The sequence below is a fragment of the Bufo bufo genome, chromosome 1 (genome assembly GCF_905171765.1).
Source record: "Bufo bufo chromosome 1, aBufBuf1.1, whole genome shotgun sequence".
NCBI classification, from domain to species: domain Eukaryota; kingdom Metazoa; phylum Chordata; class Amphibia; order Anura; family Bufonidae; genus Bufo; species Bufo bufo.
Genome location: NC_053389.1, coordinates 318,328,615 through 318,351,490, shown reverse-complemented (window position 1 = coordinate 318,351,490; position 22,876 = coordinate 318,328,615). Strand labels below are relative to the sequence as shown.

The following is a 22,876-nucleotide window of genomic DNA, read 5'->3' as shown; positions in this document are numbered from 1 at the left end:
AGGATTCACGTAACAAGTTTACCAAATATGAGTCCGGTGTCTTCTCTCATCAATGCGTTCTCAATTTACACATTAGTACTTCCTCAGTAATAGCATATTCCCAAATACCTTTTTATTAGTTATAATGGCTTATTTTGTCTGGGGAGCAATCATTAGGAGAAATAAAATGGCTGCCATCCCATTAGTTCACACAAATCCTGTCCTACTCACACAGCAGGACAAGTTACTTCACAGCACTGAGCTAAAGAGCTGCCGCATCCTCCTCTCTGCTCTACTTGTCAGGGATTATAATCCTGAATACAGATGATAAAATCTTCAACTGAATCTCTGTGGTAATGGAGTTTATTAGGTGACATGAAGTACAGAGAGGATGGACAGGACAGACTGTGCTAATGTGGGGCTGTGGCAATGGAGACTGAATACAAGTGCTGCTGCTCATTAGCCAGCCCCCCACCCTCCTCTGTGTCTCCTCATGAACTCCATTCCTACAGTCCTGCTATGTGATAAGGACAGGTTTTCTGTGTACTAATAGGATGGCGACCATTTTATTTCTCCTAATGATTGCTTCCCAGATAAAATGATCCATTATAACTAGTGTTGAGCGAACAGTTCGAGCATAGTTCGGGTCCGTACCGAATTTTGGGGTGTTCGTGACACGGACCCGAACCCGAACTTTTTCGTAAAAGTTCGGGTTCGGGTTCGTCGTTCGGCATGTATTTTGGCGCATTTTGAAAGGCTGCAAAGCAGCCAATCAACATGCATCATACTACTTGCCCTAAGATGCCATCGCAGCCATGCCTACTATTGGCAAGGCTGTGATTGGCCAAGTGCAGCATGTGACACAGCCTCTTATAAGCTTGTGCGCACGTCGGGACGTGCTCACTCCCGATGTGAATAGAACAGGGTTAGACGCAGCTGATGCTAGGGCGAGAATAGGCAGGGATAATTGAATAACTGGAAGCAAATTTCTCTCCTCCACCTGTGATTCATCTGAACAACTGCAGCTGAGCTGCTTTTTTGATAGGGATTGGCTATTTTTAGAGTGGCCAGAGTGATTTTTCCATCCACATGTACCCGGGCTGACCGCCGGCCGCCATTTTGCGACTTGTAGTGCTGCAGCAGAAGCTGCCACAGTGTGCATTCCAAAGCTCCAAACAAGTCAGACATCTACACCTGGGATTCAGACCAATAGCGATTTAGCAGCACAGTCCAAGGCTATTTTTTTTAAAGGTTGTGCAGACCATTTTGTGGCACATGTTACTGGGCTGATAGGCGGCGGCCATCTTGGGACTAGTGCTGCAGCACAATCTCTCCCAACGTCCATTAATCACTTGTAATAGTGGTCTGTGCCATAGAAATCCTACATCAGGGACTTGGGTGTGCTTGTGTCACCCCTACTAATACCAGTCCACCTGTAATCCATACAGTGAAAAGCCATAAAGTATTCCAGTGAGGGAATTTTTTTTTTATTTAAAAAAGGCCAAGTTAGTTTATCTGGCGTTCAATATACTAGATACAGTTAGGCCTGCGTTTCATACATCTGGAATTAGCAAACTAATGTGCTGGGGTTGGGAAAACATATATGTACCCATACTAGAATCTGTCAAAGAAAGCGGTACTCACATATAACAGTCATTCCATCTGTAATCCATACAGTCAAAAGACTGAAAGTATTCCAGTGAGGGAATTTTTTTTATTTAAAAAAGGCCAAGTTAGTTTATCTGGCGTTCAATATACTAGATACAGTTAGGCCTGCGTTTCATACATCTGGAATTAGCAAACTAATTTGCTGGGGTTGGGAAAACATATATGTACCCATACTAGAATCTGTCAAAGAAAGCGGTACTCACATATAACAGTCATTCCATCTGTAATCCATACAGTCAAAAGACTGAAAGTATTCCAGTGAGGGAATTTTTTTTATTTAAAAAAGGCCAAGTTAGTTTATCTGGCGTTCAATATACTAGATACAGTTAGGCCTGCGTTTCATACATCTGGAATTAGCAAACTAATGTGCTGGGGTTGGGAAAACATATATGTACCCATACTAGAATCTGTCAAAGAAAGCGGTACTCACATATAACAGTCATTCCATCTGTAATCCATACAGTCAAAAGACTGAAAGTATTTTATGAAACCCACAGTTGAATGAAACTCTTCTCTGTCTGGGCGCCGGGGCCTAACCAGATGAAAGTGGCCGGTTAAACTAACGGGTGACATGAAGCCATAACCTCTGCCATGCTACCTCTGTCTTCTGTCTGGGTGCTGAGGCCTAAGTCAAATAAAGCGGTCTTCTGCTGTGCTGGGGGATATGAAGCTAATCTCTGACCTCTCTCCTCTGTCTGGGTCCAAAGGCCTAAATCACTGAAAGAGGCCTTCTCCTGTGGTGTGTGATATGATGCCAGAATATGTGCTGTGGGGCCTCTCTCCTCTTCCTGGGTGCAGGGGTCAAATAAACTAAATTGTGGCTTACTCCTGTGGTGGTTGATATGATGCCTGATTCTCTGATGTGGAACCTCTCTCCTCTGTTTGGGTGAAGGGGTCAAAGTAACTAAATGGTGGCTTCTCCTGTGGTGGCTGATATGATGCCAGAATATGTGCTGTGGGGCCTCTCTCCTCTTCCTGGGTGCAGGGGTCAAAGTAACTCAATGGTGGCTTCTCCTGTGGTGGCTGATATGATGCCAGAATATGTGCTGTGGTGCCTCTCTCCTCTTCCTGGGTGCAGGGGTCAAAGTAACTAAATGGTGGCTTCTCCTGTGGTGGCTGATATGATGCCAGAATATGTGCTGTGGGGCCTCTCTCCTCTTCCTGGGTGCAGGGGTCAAAGTAACTAAATGGTGGCTTCTCCTGTGGTGGCTGATATGATGCCAGAATATGTGCTGTGGGGCCTCTCTCCTCTTCCTGGGTGCAGGGGTCAAAGTAACTAAATGGTGGCTTCTCCTGTGGTGGCTGATATGATGCCAGAATATGTGCTGTGGTGCCTCTCTCCTCTTCCTGGGTGCAGGGGTCAAAGTAACTAAATGGTGGCTTCTCCTGTGGTGGCTGATATGATGCCAGAATATGTGCTGTGGTGCCTCTCTCCTCTTCCTGGGTGCAGGGGTCAAAGTAACTAAATGGTGGCTTCTCCTGTGGTGGCTGATATGATGCCAGAATATGTGCTGTGGTGCCTCTCTCCTCTTCCTGGGTGCAGGGGTCAAAGTAACTAAATGGTGGCTTCTCCTGTGGTGGCTGATATGATGCCAGAATATGTGCTGTGGGGCCTCTCTCCTCTTCCTGGGTGCAGGGGTCAAAGTAACTCAATGGTGGCTTCTCCTGTGGTGGTTAGTATGATGCCAGAATATGTGCTGTGGGGCCTCTCTCCTCTTCCTGGGTGCAGGGGTCAAAGTAACTAAATGGTGGCTTCTCCTGTGGTGGCTGATATGATGCCAGAATATGTGCTGTGGGGCCTCTCTCCTCTTCCTGGGTGCAGGGGTCAAAGTAACTCAATGGTGGCTTCTCCTGTGGTGGTTAGTATGATGCCAGAATATGTGCTGTGGGGCCTCTCTCCTCTTCCTGGGTGCAGGGGTCAAAGTAACTCAATGGTGGCTTCTCCTGTGCTGATTGATATAAAGCTGATGGTTGTGCCATCTGACATGGTTGCCAGGGTCTGATTCAATGGGGGCCTACTCCTGTGGTGGGTGATCTAAATGCCTGATTCTCTGCTGTGAAACCTCTCTCCTCCGTCTGGGTGTAGGGGTCAAAGTCTTTCAAAGTCGCCTTCTCCTGTGCTGATTGATATGAAGCTGATGGTTGTGCCATCTGACATGGTTGCCGGGGTCCCATTAAATTGTGGCCTACTCCTGTGGTGGTTGATATGATGCCTGATTCTCTGATGTGGAACCTCTCTCCTCTGTTTGGGTGAAGGGGTCAAAGTAACTAAATGGTGGCTTCTCCTGTGGTGGCTGATATGATGCCAGAATATGTGCTGTGGGGCCTCTCTCCTCTTCCTGGGTGCAGGGGTCAAAGTAACTCAATGGTGGCTTCTCCTGTGGTGGCTGATATGATGCCAGAATATGTGCTGTGGTGCCTCTCTCCTCTTCCTGGGTGCGGGGGTCAAAGTAACTCAATGGTGGCTTCTCCTGTGGTGGCTGATATGATGCCAGAATATGTGCTGTGGTGCCTCTCTCCTCTTCCTGGGTGCAGGGGTCAAAGTAACTAAATGGTGGCTTCTCCTGTGGTGGTTAGTATGATGCCAGAATATGGGCTGTGGGGCCTCTCTCCTCTTCCTGGGTGCAGGGGTCAAAGTAACTCAATGGTGGCTTCTCCTGTGCTGATTGATATAAAGCTGATGGTTGTGCCATCTGACATGGTTGCCAGGGTCTGATTCAATGGGGGCCTACTCCTGTGGTGGGTGATCTAAATGCCTGATTCTCTGCTGTGAAACCTCTCTCCTCCGTCTGGGTGTAGGGGTCAAAGTCTTTCAAAGTCGCCTTCTCCTGTGCTGATTGATATGAAGCTGATGGTTGTGCCATCTGACATGGTTGCCGGGGTCCCATTAAATTGTGGCCTACTCCTGTGGTGGTTGATATGATGCCTGATTCTCTGATGTGGAACCTCTCTCCTCTGTTTGGGTGAAGGGGTCAAAGTAACTAAATGGTGGCTTCTCCTGTGGTGGCTGATATGATGCCAGAATATGTGCTGTGGGGCCTCTCTCCTCTTCCTGGGTGCAGGGGTCAAAGTAACTCAATGGTGGCTTCTCCTGTGGTGGCTGATATGATGCCAAAATATGTGCTGTGGTGCCTCTCTCCTCTTCCTGGGTGCAGGGGTCAAAGTAACTAAATGGTGGCTTCTCCTGTGGTGGTTAGTATGATGCCAGAATATGTGCTGTGGGGCCTCTCTCCTCTTCCTGGGTGCAGGGGTCAAAGTAACTAAATGGTGGCTTCTCCTGTGGTGGCTGATATGATGCCAGAATATGTGCTGTGGTGCCTCTCTCCTCTTCCTGGGTGCGGGGGTCAAAGTAACTCAATGGTGGCTTCTCCTGTGGTGGCTGATATGATGCCAGAATATGTGCTGTGGTGCCTCTCTCCTCTTCCTGGGTGCGGGGGTCAAAGTAACTCAATGGTGGCTTCTCCTGTGGTGGCTGATATGATGCCAGAATATGTGCTGTGGTGCCTCTCTCCTCTTCCTGGGTGCAGGGGTCAAAGTAACTAAATGGTGGCTTCTCCTGTGGTGGTTAGTATGATGCCAGAATATGTGCTGTGGGGCCTCTCTCCTCTTCCTGGGTGCAGGGGTCAAAGTAACTAAATGGTGGCTTCTCCTGTGGTGGCTGATATGATGCCAGAATATGTGCTGTGGTGCCTCTCTCCTCTTCCTGGGTGCAGGGGTCAAAGTAACTCAATGGTGGCTTCTCCTGTGGTGGCTGATATGATGCCAGAATATGTGCTGTGGTGCCTCTCTCCTCTTCCTGGGTGCAGGGGTCAAAGTAACTAAATGGTGGCTTCTCCTGTGGTGGCTGATATGATGCCTGATTCTCTGCTGTGAAACCTCTCTCCTCCATCTGGGTGTAGGGGTCAAAGTCTTTCAAAGTCGCCTTCTCCTGTGCTGATTGATATAAAGCTGATGGTTGTGCCATCTGACATGGTTGCCAGGGTCTGATTCAATGGGGGCCTACTCCTGTGGTGGGTGATCTAAATGCCTGATTCTCTGCTGTGAAACCTCTCTCCTCCGTCTGGGTGTAGGGGTCAAAGTCTTTCAAAGTCGCCTTCTCCTGTGCTGATTGATATAAAGCTGATGGTTGTGCCATCTGACATGGTTGCCAGGGTCTGATTCAATGGGGGCCTACTCCTGTGGTGGGTGATCTAAATGCCTGATTCTCTGCTGTGAAACCTCTCTCCTCCGTCTGGGTGTAGGGGTCAAAGTCTTTCAAAGTCGCCTTCTCCTGTGCTGATTGATATAAAGCTGATGGTTGTGCCATCTGACATGGTTGCCAGGGTCTGATTCAATGGTGGCCTACTCCTGTGGTGGGTGATCTAAATGCCTGATTCTCTGCTGTGTAACCTCTCTCCTCCGTCTGGGTGTAGGGGTCAAAGTAACTAAATGGTGGCCTACTCCTGTGGTGGGTGATATGATGCCTGGTTCTCTGCTGTGGGACCTCTCTCCTTTGTCTGGGTGCTGTGGTCAAAATAATAGTAAGTGACCTTCTCCATTGGTGGGTGACTTGAAGCCTGATTCTGTGCTATGGGACCTCACTCCAATTAATATTGTTTCATTTTTATTTATTTTATGTTAACTCATCATTTCCCTATCTACATTTGTTTGCAGGGGATTTAACTACATTTTGCTGCCTTTTGCAGCCCTCTAGCCCTTTCCGGGTGTGTTTTACAGCCTTTTTAGTGCCCAAAAGTTCGGGTCCCCATTGACTTCTATGGGGTTCGGGTTCGGGATGAAGTTCGGGTCGAGTTCGGATCCCGAACCCGAACATTTTTCGAAAGTTCGGCCGAACTCGTCGAACCCGAACATCCAGGTGTTCGCTCAACTCTAATTATAACTAATGAAAAGGTATTTGGGAATATATTTATTATAAAGTAATTTTTAATCATTTTCCTTTTCTTAATTCCCGGAGAACCCCTTTCAGAAGTAAGGATCAGGATTTAGGTGTGTATTCCGTGCTGAATTTTTGGACATTTCACATCCAATCCAAATAATTGAATTCCACTCAGAAAAGCCACTGATCAGCTACACTGAAAGATAATGGGAATATTTCTTGCATTGGTCTGTTCTGAGTGTAACCTGGGATTTCTATTGTGGATTTTTTGATAAATACATGACGGATTTGTCATAGGCAAATCCAACATGTGTGAGCTTACCATACCCATGTCTCCATTCACTCACATATAAAGTTTTTGACAATGGTGAGTAATTGACAAAGATAGTAGAAAGTTGTAAGCTATTTGATATTATACAATGACCAAAGTTTATTTACATAACACTGTTGACAACCTAGTTTAATATGTTCTAACAAGACATGTGGGAAGTTGTCAGTGATATACTTTAGCTTGCAAGTATAGTTTCTTTTTATGGCTGACTAATACATATCCGGTAAATCTAAAATAAACATTTTAATGTAGTTATTAACTTTTGGCTTATTCTAATGTTCCCTGTAGAGTCTTCTCTTGCTCAGAACTGAAATAAAAAATAATCAAATGATTTCTGCACAGCAGTCTGCCTGTCTATTTGTGAATTTTAGATGATATTAGTACCCTCTGAGCTAGAATACATGGGGAAGCTTACAGATACGTTTATTTTCTCATTTAAAATTGATTTAAATTACCTTTAAATAATAAAAATAAGAAAATAATAATTAAAATTACCAAAAAAGCCTTGAAAAGGTATAGAAAATTGTATCAAAATATAAATTCAGCAATTCTGATCTCAATAATCAAGGGAGGTCAAATAATTGTCAGCAGGTATGTGTAACTAATGCCCATGTAACCAGCCTCAGAAGGATTTTCTGATGTTTGGCTTAAAGGCCTAGACACAGTTATCTGGACTTTGTATAGTACTATTAAGCAGTGCATGGCAGTATTATGCCAACTCATCTCTGATATGTAGCTGTGGTGCATGGGACCTGTTCTAGTTATCTTGGTTTTAGTATAGTATATTATAAAGCATACAGTGGATGTTTCAATAATAATAAAAAAAAAGTATAGACAGTGTCTTTAATTAAAGCCCTTTTCCCTGTCAGTGTTACCCAGTGTTTTACCATTTAGTCTTGTTCTGGTGACTTGCATTACAGTATTCCTTCCCATGTGCATAACCTTACATTTGTCAGTGTTAAACCACATCTGGCTCTTTTCTGCCCAAGCCTCCAACATTGCCAGATCCATCTGTAGCAGTATACTGTCCTCTTCCGTGTAAATTACTTTACACAGTTTAGTGTCATCTGCAAAAATTTATATTTTACTGTGCAAGCCTTCTACAAGATCCCTAATAAATATATTGAAGAGAATAGGGTCCAATACTGACCGCTGTGGTACCCCATTAGGGACAGTGACCCAATCCGAGTGTGTGCCGTAAATAACCACCCTATGTTTTCTATCACTGAACCAGTTACTTACCCACATACAGAAATTTTCCCCCAGTCCAAGCATTCTCATTTTATATACTAATCTTTTATGTGGCACAGTATCAAATGCTTTGGAGAAGTCAAGATATATGACATCCAATGACTTACCCTGGTCTAGTTTAGAACTTACCTCCTTATAGAAACTAAATAAAATAGTTTGACATGACCTATCCTTCATGAAGCCAAACTGATACAGCGTTATTCGCTTATTTTTATTGAAGTACTCAAAGATAGCATCTCTTGCCATCTTGTCCCAGCTATTTGTCTATTTTAATATTTTTAAGACGCTGCTGAACTTCTTCCTGGGTCAGACAGGCCACTTTTAATGGGGAAAAGGGCTGTGAAGGGCTGACACCTTCAGATTTATAATTTTTACCATTTATATCATTAAAGAATATTTTAGGGTTAGTTTTACTCTCTTTGGCAATGAATCTCTCAGTCTCTAGTTTGGCTGATTTTATATGTCTTTTACATATTCTATTTGTTCCTTATAGTTTTTCAATGCTTCCCCGCTACCCTCCTATTTTAGTGATTTAAATGCTTTCTTTTTGTTCTTTATTGCTTCCTTTACAATTCTATTTATCCACATAGTTTTTTTTCTTGTTCCTCACCCTTTTATTCCCATGAGATATGTACCTCTCACAATTAGAGTTTAGGATGCTTTTAAAAATATCCCATTTTGTGGCTGCATTTTTTATTTTTGAGTACAGTCTCCCAGTTAGTTAGGCCATCTTCATGGAGTTTGTATGTTCACCCTGTGTTTGCGTGTATTTCCTTAATTAAAGAAGGTGTTCTGATTTGGTAATGTGTAAAGCTTCGAGAATTTTATTTTAAGAACCCTACTTACTTTGTTCAGCACAGTGGCTCAGTGGTTAGCACTTGCAGCTCTGCGGTCGTAGGTTCAAATCTAACTAAAGTTAACATCTGCTTGGAGTTTGTGTGGGTTTCCTTTGGGTACTCCAGTTTCCTCCCACTCCAAAGACATACTGATAGGGAATCTAGATTGTTGGCTCCACTGGGGACAGCAAGTAATGATAATGTCTGTAAAGTTGCTGCGGAATATGCCAGCGCTATATAAGTGAGTATAATAAATAAATTGTCCCGTGTGCCACTATAAAGATTGATTAGGATGTAGAGAACACATAAAAACACCAGTTGGCAAACTTTGTATTCACATTGAGATTTATTTATTATATCTCCAGATAAACCCTTTAAGTAAAGTATTGTTTTTATTTATTTCTTTGATAAATGTTGAATTACCTTTTCGATGCTGCATATTTTCTGTACCGTTCCACTTGCCTGCATCTTCTTTTGCACCGAGCTGTATAATTGTACCTTTTAAAAAATAGATGATCATATCAGCTGAGCTTGCGATCGCTGCATATACAAAAAGTACATTTCACAGATGACTGCTTCTGTTGTGCACAGAATGCAGTGGCTTTAATTTTGCAGTGGCTTAAATGTTCTTTGTTTAATCCCAAGAACTGACCCTCACATATGCAATATTATTGGTCATGTTCTAGTGAAAGTCCATTAGATTAGTCCTGCATGCACTGTATTCGCAATTAGTAATTATATCCCCTCCCTGGTCCCTATCCTAATGTAAACTGTTTTCATTTGGATAGCCTTTCTTAATTTAGATCGACTTCCTTTAGAAAATTAAATCAGTCTCAGAGTAAACATGTTACCTATTACATTCCAGCGGATAATTAATGATTGTATTATCACTGGGCTTTCTGTTTTTCTAATCATATCTTGTAATAATTGCCTCATAATTGCTTAACTAACACATGTAAATTTCCAATTCCCTTCCTGTGACTTACAAACAACCTTTCAGCTAGAAATAGTAAGTAGCTTGCTTTAGAGAATATCTACTTACACTTAAAATAAAATTAAGATTAGAATGTTAATTTCAGCAATACACAGAGTATATATATATATTTATATATATATATATATATATCATAGATAGATATAGAATCCTATACAAGGACTTTGCACCTGTCATCTCAAAGTGCTGCTAACTCCATATACAGTGTGTATATATATATATATATATATATATATATAAGCAATGCAAATTTATTTTGCTACATTTCATCCAATGATATTTCATTCTGATCATGTCTCTTTATTTGGCTTGCAATTTATTAAAGGAGACCATCAAGAATAAATTAAGAAAGGTCCTTTGGTGTTTATTAAAAATTAAAAACTTGTGGCTGTGTGTACCGCAGAAGAAGACTATGTGGCTCCTATGGAGCCCTGGTTCTCTTGAGAGTATCCCTACTTTTAGACACCATCCATTGGTCGCCTGGTGATAATAGGTTTTTATCCAGTTTCCGTGGGGGGGAGCACAGCACATAAAGAAATTGGCCATTATCCGCTGGATTATTCCAGTAGATAGCAGCCTATATACTTACTTACACCTAGTTCCTGGCTTTCCTAAACCTGCTTGCAATGGTGGAGTAAGGTTGCGATTAGAGATGAGCGAATTGAAGCTGACAAAGTGGAATTCCATCAGAATTTCAGTACAAATTAGATTTGCAATGAATGCGAATTTCTTCGCGCTTCGTGGTAACGAATCACAATTTTCCTAAAATGGCGGCTACATGTATAAGGACTGAGGACATGGGGCAAGGAACTCTGGGAAGGCTGGATCACCCAGTATGACATGCCTGCATGCAGCCAATCAGCAGCCAGCCAGCCCTGTGTTGTCACAGCCCTTTAAATACGGCAGCCATTTTAGATTTAGCAATTTTACAGCGTTCAGAGTGCAGGGACAGATGTGTGAAGACGCTAGGTACAGCAATTGGAAAAACCTCTATGTTTTAAAAAAAAAAAAAATGAAAAAAGGATTTATAAGTGCAGGGAAAGGATAGTGAGGAAACATTTCACAGCATCTTAGTGCAGGGAGGGACATCAGAAGGCGCTAGGAACATTGATAGGAAAGTGATTTACAAGTGCAGGGAAAGTTTATTTGGTGATCCAAATAGTCATTAGACAGCTCTGTCATTCCAGCTTTTTGTTATTGGGCTGCAAGTGTTACGTTGAAAAGCCTTTAGTGGCTTACATCTTAGTATCTTATTCAGTATGACAAGAAAAATATATACGCATTTCACTTCTGCAGTTATTTCTGTTGAAAGCGTATAGGGGCGTACTTCATAAAAAAAAAAATAATATATACGCACTGCACTGTTGCAGTTATTTCTGGTGAAAGCGTATAGGGGCGTATTTCAGCACTACAAGAAAAATATATACACACTTCACTCTTTGATTGTTTTCTAGTCAAAGCGTATAGTGGCCTATTTCAGTCCAAAAATAAAAATATGTACGCACTGCACTGTTGCAGTTATTTCTGTTTAAAGCGTATAGGGGCGTATTACAGTAAAAAAAGAAAAATATGTACGCACTTCACTGGTGCATTTATTTATTTCTGCTGAAAGCGTTTACTGGCCTATTTCAGTACAATAAGAAAAATGTATTCTCAGTTCACGTCGGTGGTTATATGTGTTGAAAGCATGGCTGTGAGTCAGCAGGGTGGCAGCAGTGGGAGGTCGGGAGCCAAATGTGCCCGGGGTAGAGCACCTGCTTCGCAGCAGCCTACCTACCCGGGAAGTGGTGGTGCAGGGATTCACGGAAGTAGAGGCAGTAGCAGTCAGTCAGTGCGGCGGTTATATGTGTTAATTTTCTATTTCAGTACAAAAATAAATATACATTCTCAGTTCACGTCTTCAGCGGTTATATGTGTTGAAAGCGTTTAGTGGCCTATTTCAGTACAAGCAGAAAAATACATTTTCGGTTCACGTCGGCGGCAGTTATATGTGTTGAAAGTGTTTAGTGGCCTATTTCAGTACAAACAGAAAAATGCATTCTCAGTTGACGTCGGCGGCGGTTATATGTGTTGAAAGCATTTAGTGGCCTATTTCAGTACAAAAAAAAATACATTCTCAGTTCATGTCGGCGGCGGTTATATGTGTTGAAAGCGTTTAGTGCCCTAATTCAGTACAAAAAGAAAAATACATTCTCAGTTTACGTCGGCCGCGGTTATATGTGTTGAAAGCGTTTAGTGGCCTATTTCAGTAAAAACAGAAAAATACATTCTCAGTTCACGTTGGCGGTTATATGTGTTGAAAGCAGGGCTGGGATTCAGCAGGGTGGCAGCAGTGGGAGGTCAGGAGCCAAACATGCCCGGGGTGAAGCACCTGCTTCGCAGCAGCCTACCTACCTGGTCGAAAAACTAAATTTATTCAGCAGTCAGCGCTACGGTTATATGCAGTAAAATCTCCATGATGTCTCCATGATAAATATGCTGCGTGGGGGCCCGATGTGGCTTCTACAGACTTTCAAAATAATTCTTCAGTGGAGCGAATAGATGCCGGATGACAGGGACGCTCCATGACCTTCCCAGGAGCTGCTGTAGGGAGCAGCGGTTCATTTATGAGACGTTAGTATAGTACGGGGGGAATCTGAAGACCCTTTCCATCTCCGTGCTCCGTTATATGTGGTAAAATCTTCATTGAAGTATTTTGGTGAAAAAAGAAATTTTATTCAGCGTTCAGCGCTGCACTTATATGCAGTAAAATATTTTGTGAATTATTTCAATGGAAAAATAAATTGTATTCAGTGTTCAGCGCTGCAGTTATATGTGGTAAAATCATTTGTGACTTATTTTGGTGGACAAAAAAATTGTATTCAGCGTTCAGCGCTGCACTTATATGCGGTCAAATCTTTAGTGACTTATTTTGGTGTAAAAAAAATTGTATTCAGCGTTCGGCGCTGCACTTATATGCGCTCAAATCTTTTGTGAATTATTCCGGTGGAAAAACTAATTTCATTCAGCGTTCAGCGCTGCGGTTATATGTGGTAAAATCTTTTGTGACTTATTTCGGTAGAAAAATAAATTGTATTGAACGTTAAGCGCTGCACTTACATGCGGTAAAATCTTTTGTAAATTATTTCGGTGGAAAAACTTATTTCCACCTCCTCCATTAACTTCCTCCTCTCTTCATTCTCATCCTCAACACACATACTGACTTGACACCCCCCCAGCTATATATATAAGTGGTGCCAGCACCACCGAGGGGCGAATAAAGGTAAATGACACTGCCAGCCTGTTAAAGGGAATTACAGCATACAATACATTTGATATGACATTTAGCAAGAGTTTAAAGTGCCCACATATAGCACATAGTGGGACACTGCATCAAGATGAATCAGGCGTGGATCAGCCAGGATTTCCACACACCAATGACTAATGCATCAGACTAGATCATCCATGGTGCCACACCAATAATTTGACAAAAGAGACCAGTTTCTTCTGGCTACCTACCTTAGCTACTATTCTGATGCTGTTACCCGCCTGATGCCACGTGCTCCTTCTTTCACCCACCATCTTCAGTGGGTACTGGTATTGCCACCCACCTCCACAGTATGTCACCTTGCCACTCTGTGGCCTCCTAATGCTGTCGCCACCTCCAGACTCTGTCTTTGTGCCTCTCTGTGGTCTCCTCATGCTGCTGCCACCTCCAGACTCTGTCATTGTGCCACTCTGTGGCCTCCTCCTGATGCTGCTGCCGCCATCTCCAGACTCTGTCATTGTGCCACTCTGTGGCCTACTCATGCTGCCGCCACCTCCAGACTCTGTCATTGTGCCACTCTGTGGCCTCCTCCGGATGCTGCTGCTGCTGCCGCCACCTCCAGACTCTGTCATTGTGCCACTCGGTGGCCTCATCAAACTGCTTCCGCCTCCAGACCCTGTCATTGGGCCACTCTGTGGTCTCCTCATGCTGCTTTCACCTCACTACTATGTCATAGGTCCACTCTGTGGACTTCTCATGCTGTTCCCACCCTCCCCACTTCATGACTGGTCCACTATTTTGGCTTTCGGCCTGGCCGACATCATCATTTATTTGACACTTCTTCTGATCTGTCAGAAGGAAGGAAAAATGAGACGCAAAACGGATCCTGTCTGTGTAGCAGCTGTAAGGCCTGTATGGTCCCATCAGAATTGGCTTATGATTTGGTAGCCAAAAGCAGGAGTGGGTTCAAAACACAGAAGACATGCAAATATTCCATTAACGTGTCATCTCTGTTTTAGATCCTCTCCAGTATTTTTTGCCTTTAGCAATACTGATGGATTATTGAGCAAATGCTGACCGAGTAAAGTCATATGCTCCACAGACAGGATCCGTTTTTTCTGGGTAATTGTTCTGACGGATCAGAGAATGGGGAAAATGAATCAGTGGCGTCAACACAAACTTAGTGCTGATACCCTCTCCACTTTGTAGGGGGGCTCTATTTGTATTTGCGTTTAATAGAACAGGTTTTGTAGAAATCTATGTGGAATGAGCTGACGACTGTGTAAAAGGAGTGCGCTTCTTCTTGGCGCTAACGTCTACCTGTAAGGCTGAGTTCATACTTGAGTTATTTGGTTGGTTTTGGCCCCGTGAGTGCCCAAATAAGTGAAGTGTGCAGTGATTCTAAGAGCGACGCCTGTCATCTGCATGTCATATTGACTCGCAGTATTATTTCACTACCACAGCAGATTCCCTATGCGTGTTACTGCAAGGCACAGTGTTCTACACCACTCTAAAGGCCTCAGCAGCCAGGAATTAGCAATTTTTTAATGAGATTCACCGCTAATAAATTCAGATCGAAGTGAATTGTTCCGAAAAATTTGGCGAACCAGCCAAATTGCATTTTTTTAAAATTTTTTAAAAAATTCACTCATCTCTAGTTGTGATGTTGGGGAATCTGTGTACATAGTACTATAGGGATGGGTGGCAGCCATGGGTGTCATACTGGGTACAAGAACTGAATTGCACTGGTGAATGTTTCACCACATGAAACTAGGGTCGCAGGAGCTTGTCTCTGTCTGTAGTAGCTGGCACTGGTTTTTTAGCTTGCATATTGCAAGTTTTATACATAAGACACTTTGCACTCCTAAAATGATCTTTTTTCATATGTGGTCTTTATTGAAATAGCAATCCAGACATTAATCATGCATGTTTCTGGTCAATTTTGACTTTCAGCAGATAATATTATTGGCTTGTCACAAGGAAAACATTCAGCGCTCTATAAAAATATAGAAAAATGTCCCCTTATAATGTGCGCCAGTACATAAAAATGCCCTGTTGTGTGGCAGTATAAAAAATACCTCCTCTTAGTGCCCCCTGTAGAGTCAATGTCCCCATAGTGCCCTCATAATGTGTGCCAATGCCCCCTACTGTGTGCCCAAAAAACCCTCTTAGTGCCCCCAGTTGAGCCAAGGTCCCCATAGTGCCCTATAATTTGCGCCAGTATAAAATACTCCTATATCGTGCCCCAATAGTATGCCTCCCCTTGTCCCCATGGTGCTTGACAATGTGCCAGTATAAAATGCCCCCATAATGTGTGCCAGTATAATTACCCTATATAATTACCCAATAGTGCTCCTATTCTCCCATTCTCCATAGTGGCCCCCATGTGTGCCAGTATATAAGATAGGGTCCCCAGTAGATGCACCCATAGTGCTCTCTCCTTCTTCATAGTGCCCCCCATGTGTGCTAGTATATAAGATAGGGCCCCCATAGTGCTGATCCCCCTCCATAGGGACCCCAATGTTTGCCAGTATATAAGATAGGGCCCCAGAAGATGCCCCCATAGTGCTCCTCTCCTCCCTTCTCCATAGTGCCCCCCATGTGTGCCAGTATATAAGATAGAGCCCCCATAGTGATCCTCCCCCTCCATAGTGCCCCCCCATGTGTGCTAGTATATAAGATAGGGCCCCCATAGTGCTCCTCCCCCTCCATAGTGTCCCCCATGTGTGCTAGTATTTAAAATAGGGCCCCCATAGTGCTCCTCCTCCTAAGGACGGCGATACAGATGAATATAGAGAGATGAGCGCTTCCACAATGGAAGTGCTCATCTCCCCCTGCCGCCGGTAAGAAGGGGCCCCCTCCCACACTGGGCCCCTGTGCAGCTGAACAAGCTGCACAGGCGGTACATCCGCCCCTGATTCCTACCCTGCTTCATGGTAGCGGGAGGCTCTCTGAAAGGTGAGACAGAGGATTGGGAGCTGGAAGGACACTATCTCTGTCTGCAATCCTGCCCATTTTGCCTGTGTTTTAACGCTGCTGGAAATCTGTGGCTAATTTAGGTAGTAGTAATATATGCAGACTACTATTACCTATTTACCGTTTGCTAGCAGCTATGAAACACACATATGTTGGCAAATATTGCTGTATATATTGAATATTGACCTGTACACACATTAAAGCTGTATACTGATCCGCCTCTGGATCTTCCATAAATGTTTCATCATTTGAATACTCCTTTGAAGATGTTTTCCAGCTACACTAAAGATATTTATGGCAGATCAGAAGAATTTGTTATTACCTCATGGTAAAATGGAGGTCCTATGTTACCGTGTGTGCATTAGAAAGTGACTTTCTAATACACTCCTCAGCTACTGCAGAATCTCCTAATACACACCTCACCTGCTGCAGAATCTCCTAATACACACCTCAGCTGCTGGAGAATTTTGCCGCCTCCCAGGCTCCATGATGGAAATCCGTCAGATCTCGTCATAGTCAGTGGGATCTATAATGTGTTGTCGTCCATGATGTGCCAGATCTGGCACTACTGTGATGTTAGTAGTTGTGCTCCTATCTCCTATGACAGAGCAGAACAGCAAAAGTTACTAGCATGCTCCTATCTCCTATGACAGAGCAGAACAGCAAAAGTTACTAGCACACATGCGAATAAAGCCTAATACACACCTGAGATGCAGAGCATCATAACAGTGAAAAGAGAACTACAATTCTCATCATGACTGGGTTGGAAATGAGAGGGCTATACATGGAGGGGTAAAAGAGGAGGGAACTACATCTTTCAACATGTCCAAGCTGTTATTATTGAACACAATTGGACATTACAGGGAAACTGTAGAAAAGAAGGGAACTACAGCTTCCAGGATGTTCAGATTGTTATTATAGGGCATCAGATGACATTACTCGGTGAGGGTTTTAAGCGGAGAGAGCTCCAACCCCCAGCATGTCCAGACTGTAATAATTGGTAATCAATATACTGTACATTACAGAGGGAGGGGTATAAGAGGAGAGAACTACAAGTCCCAGCATGTCCAAACTGTTATTAGAAGCCTCAGTAGAAATTATAGAGAGAGGGGTATAAGAGCAGAGACTACAACTCCCAGCATTACCAGAATGTTGTTGTAGCATCCACCACCCACTCTCCTTGCCCTGGCCAGATGATGTGGGTTTCAGAGTTTCCTAGTTACACCACTGGCGTTTAATATTTATACGAGTAGGGTATATACTGCACACTTCTTAGGAAAAATGGATCCCTTGATGACTGCTCAATGTTCCCATTTAAAAATAAACTGTCACTGAAATGCAGTAATCTATGAGCAGCAGGAGGAACTGAGCCGATGAATATATACACTGAACAAAATATAAACACAACACTTCCGGTTTTGCTCCCATTTTGCCTGAGCTGAACTCAAAGATCTGAAACATTTTCTACATACACAAAAGACCCATTACTCTCAAATATTGTTCACAAATCTGTCTCAATCTGTGTTAGTGAGCACTTCTCCTTTGCCGTGATAATCCAGCCCACCTCATTTTATAGATGGCATTTTGAGGTGTATTTTATAGATGGCATTTTGAATGCACAGAGATAGCGTGACGAGATCCTGAGGCCCGTTGTTGTACCATTCATCCCTGACCATCACCTCATGTTGCAGCATGATAATGCACGGCCTCATATTGCAAGGATCTGTACACAATTCCTGGAAGCTGAAAACATCCCAGTTCTTGCATGGCCAGCATACTCACCGGACATCACCCATTGAGCATGTTTGGGATGCTCTGGATCGGCGTATACGACAGCATGCTCCAGTTCCTGCCAATATTCTGCAACTTCGCACAGCTATTGAAGAGGAGTGGACCAACATTCCACAGGCCACAATCAACAACCTGATCCGTAAGGCAAAACTGTGCACATTTCAGAGTGACCTTTTATTGTGGGATTCATGCTGTCTAATCAGCACCTTGATATGCCACACATGTGAGGTGGGATGGATTATCTCAGCAAAGGAGAAATCCTCACTAACACAGATTTAGACAGATTTTTGAACAAGATTTAAGAGTAATGGGTCTTTTGTGTATGTAGAAAATGTTTCAGATCTTTGAGTTCAGCTCATGCAAAATGGGAGCAAAACCGAAAGTGTTGCGTTTATATTTTTGTTCAGTGTAGTTTTGTGTTGTCATAGATTTAAGTCTCTGCTTTTTCTGGGTTCAGTTGTACACGGGGCAGTCTAATGATTACCAGCTATCTCTGTATACACACTTACACAGGGAATGCTATCAATCACTGAAAAAAGCCTAATGGGACATCTTGAGCTCAGAAAGAGCAGAAATTCTAATTGTTTAAGATAACAAGTTTTAGTAAATCTTTTCTCATAAAACTATATATCAATCTGCTCAGCTCCTCCTGCTCTATAACATGCTGCCTGCAGACTGCATTGCACAGCTTCTCTTTTACTAAAAATAAGTGAAGTGGTCATGCATACACTATGCACTGCAGTAGAGAGGGCCACACACATCATAGGCCTCCTTCTTTTTGTGACTCTTATTGGGGATCATGTGGGGTTTCCATTCCCCACCAGCTCTAATTTCTAAGCCTTGCCTGACCCCAAGGCTAGAATCAGATACATTAGTTCATGCTCAGCTTATGTAAAAGAAAGCAATCTGCACTGAACTATCTGCAATCTGCATAGATGTGTATTCAATCACAGTTTGAAACATTTGCAGTATTCAAAATATCATAGTAGCTAATTTATAAACTGCTCTCTTTCAGGCTTTGCTCCCGTCAGTTCCAGGGTTTCTGTCAACTGATGCAATTATCGACTGATCAAACTGTGTACCCGGTTCTGCAGCCTTGTGACTGCAAATTGCCGGTTGCTCATTTATAGCTATTTGTGGAATCCAGAATTACATAGAGAAAATCAGAATGCCCCTAGTGCTTTACAAAGAAAATATAGAGAACCCTCTAAGGTGCTAATCCCATAGCTCTCGCCTTAGGGAACATGATCGCTGTAACTGCAGTTTTCCATTTACGGATTATCTAATACTGTAGGGCTCTGCACTAAATTGTACATTATGGATATCTTATTCTTTACATGCATATTAATAACATACTTGTATAAAATATATGATGTTAACATTTTATTATAGTTAGGTGTTTTTATTGAAGAGTAGAGATTATACAGGAAGAGATTTTAATGGAAGACAATAATAATGCTGAGAGTTTGGGACAAAATGGAAACCTTTAAATCTCAAAAATTAATCCCAACAATGCAAATTTACCCCAAAGAAATAACAAGTATAATAATACGAATATAATATATTATTGCTTCATTTAGCATTCTGTAGATTAAATGGATTGTCTGCTTTAGTGGGTCATCTCCAGGCAGCATCTCCCTTTAATTACATCTCCTAATCTACTCTGGGATTTGGAAACCAGACATATTTACTGACAACAATAAAGGTTTATTAATTTAATGGCCATTCTAATTTAAAATGCTCATTTAGTGCATGACTGCCCAGCAAAATAGGATCTAGTAGTGGCGGCTCACAGCTCCCCTTGTGATCAACTTGGCTGGGAGTTGCACAGTATGAGAAGTAACTGGCTGGGGACATTTATCAAACAGAAAAATGTCTAAATTAGGTCCTTTGCGCTGCAATCTGCGATTTTTCCCCGTTCACGCCAGGTCTAAAAAAGGGGGTGTGGCAGGGAAAGGATTGGGCTAGCATAAAATGGTTTAAATGTAAAACAGCTTTAGAAGTGGCGGAGGATCCGCCAAAGTTATGTACAGACTGGCGCCAGCAGTTATAGGGGTTATTAAGACCGGCGTCTAAAACGCCAGTCTTAATAAATGTGCCCCTAAGTGTATATATTACATTATTTAATATCCAATATTACTTTACATTATTTTATTGATATTTCCATCTCATATAGTGATATATTACTAGGATTTGACATTGTGTTACAGTCGATGGGGGTTCCGACTGTAAGAATATAGGGGCTCCTACGCTGCTTCAGAGCTGTGGCTCCTTCATAGTCTTTCCCTGTGCAGCAGTCATCCACTGTGCAGGGAACTGTAGATGGACCAATTTACTTGAATAAAGCTGTTCGGTGGGTGATGGGGTGATATTGTGCAGGAAAAAATACCAAGGGGATAATCAGAGGGAATGGGAATTGAATAGAAAAAGAACTTTGTCTTAAGAGAGGCTTAAAAATCCAAAAAGGTGCAAAATTGGGTCACTCTGTCTCTTATCACTTCAAATCTTCCTCTGTCTATAGGTATGTTAATATGATGGATTTTGAAAATCCATGTTCCATGTGGAACAACAAAGCAAGTGCTGCTTTCCACTAAAATGAATGGGAGGCTATTTGAGGAATTCTTGGAGGGGATTTTGAGGCTGAAATGTGCCAAAATCAGTACCAAAAACACAGTGTGAATTGACCCCTTTTCTCTCAAAGCATTGCTTACTTATATTAAAATGGTTTTGTTTCATTTAAGGGGTATTCCCGGATCAGCAAATAAAGCTTACTGATTGTATAATGAAACATTTTGAGTCTATCAGTTCCTTGTATTTTTTAAAGATCTCTGCTGAATTTCATTGAATGAAACCCACTGCTTACTTCAAGAGCATGGCAATCTGTGCAGGTGTGTGGCTCGTCACAAGAGGCAGCTCTGATAACTGCACTGTGAAGACCTAGTCAATGACTGGAGGTAGAGATCTTCAAAATCAATAGGGAATTGATGAGCAGAGACTATTGTACAATTGTGGAAGTTTTCATTATAAATCACAGACCACCAGACCAATCAAAGACTTAGGCCTCTTTCACGCGAGCGTGTCCGGATAAGGTCCGGATGCGTCCCAGTGCATTGCGGCAAACCCGCTCGAGTAGGTACGCAATTGCAGTCAGTTTTGACTGCGATTGTGTTCCGAAGTTCAGTTTTTATCGCGCGGGTGCAATGTGTTTTTCACGAGCGTGATAAAAAACCGACTGTGGTACCCAGACCCGAACTTCTTCACAGAAGTTCAGGTTTGGGTTAGTTGTAGTGTAGATTGTATTATTTCCCCTTATAACATGGTTAAAAGGGAAAATAATAGCATTCTGAATACAGAATGCATAGTACAATAGGACTGGAGGGGTTAAAAAAATGTAAAAAATAATTTAACTCACCTTAATCCACCTGTTCGCACAGCCGGCATCTCTTCTGTCTTCATCTGTGAGGAATAGGACCTTTGATGACGTCACTACGTTCATCACATGGTCCGTCACATGATCCATCACCATGGTAAAAGATCATGTGACGGACCATGTGATGAGCGTAGTGACGTCATCAAAGGTCCTATTCCTCACAGATGAAGACAGAAGAGATGCCGGCTGCGTGAACAAGTGGATTAAGGTGAGTTAAATTATTATTATAATTTTTTTAACCCCTCCAGCCCTATTGTACTATGCATTCTGTATTCAGAATGCTATTATTTTCCCTTATAACCATGTTATAAGTGAAAATAATACAATCTACACAATCTTGAACCCAAACCTGAACTTCTGTGAAGAAGTTCGGGTCTGTTTACCACATTCAGTTTTTTATCACGCGTGTGCAAAGCGCATTGCACCCGCGCGATAAAAACTGAACAGCGGAACGCAATCGCAGTCAAAACTGACTGCAATTGCGTACCTACTCGCGCGGGTTTGCTGCAATGCATCGGGACGCATCCGGACCTAATCTGGACACGCTTGTGTGAAAGAGGCCTTAATGTATTAAAATTACCAAAAGTGCCCTCTAAAATGCAAGTTCCGGGCAGTCAGAAATGAAGGGGAGGAAATAACTAGACCCTGATCTTTCCCTACTCTAGTAATGCCCTGCCTAGAATGGAATGGCTGCCCCAAAGTTTTCATTATGCAGTGAATAAGATTTATTTTATTTTTATTTATCCCATACAGTGCTATAGTTACATAATCAATTTGTGTGGCCACTAACCTGAATTTTTATTTTTTTCTAAAGATATAAAGAAGACACCTCCATCATCAAATGGTGTATGGAGCCCCAAGTATGGTGTACCGTTTCAGCAACACGTGCCAGCGTTGGACTATCAACATAATGTTTATATTCCGGGGACACCCACATTACTGGCTAACAAGCATGGACACTATATAGAGCTCGAGGAGAAAAACAGTTTTTCCACTTTTGGAAAGAAGAGGAAAATGACATCTTGTTGCGATGTACATGATGATATGATCATTAACAATGACCTAAAATGAAGGAGTGTGCAGATACAGGACCAAAGCCACGATCTGAGCAGTCTGGAACCTCAGCAGTTAACAAACTGTGTCATTACTATGTAAAGAACACTGTCTCAACTCAGCTACCTGACGTCTGTTTGTGTGTGATAATTCTGGAAACACAATTTGTGACAGGTCCCGATCAATAAAGTGCAACGGGACAAGGAGATCTAAAATTAATCTGTGACACTTGAAATGAAAGTGCATTCGGAGAGGTAATGAAGGCGCAAAATATACGTACACAAAGACAATGAAAATAAATGACAGTGAAGCTGTGTTGAGTAAATGGACAGGATGCAATTTCATTTGGTAAAACAGATTCAATGTGGGTGAGAATGAAAGTCGCTTGTGTGTAAAAAGCAATTTTCTCTATCTGCAGTCAAGCGAAAGACTTCCTTGAGGACT

General features: G+C 42.5%; 1 protein-coding gene across 1 annotated transcript in view; it reads left to right on the top strand.

Moving 5' to 3' along the window:
• Positions 1-22,450, top strand: part of LOC121009265 (protocadherin-10-like) — a 140,355-nt gene extending 117,905 nt beyond the window's left edge. Inside the window, exon 4 of the mRNA XM_040442300.1 lies at positions 22,194-22,450. Within this exon, the coding sequence (XP_040298234.1) occupies positions 22,194-22,450 (257 nt within the window). The remainder of the gene's footprint in view (positions 1-22,193) is intronic.
• Positions 22,451-22,876: the final 426 nt, after the last annotated feature.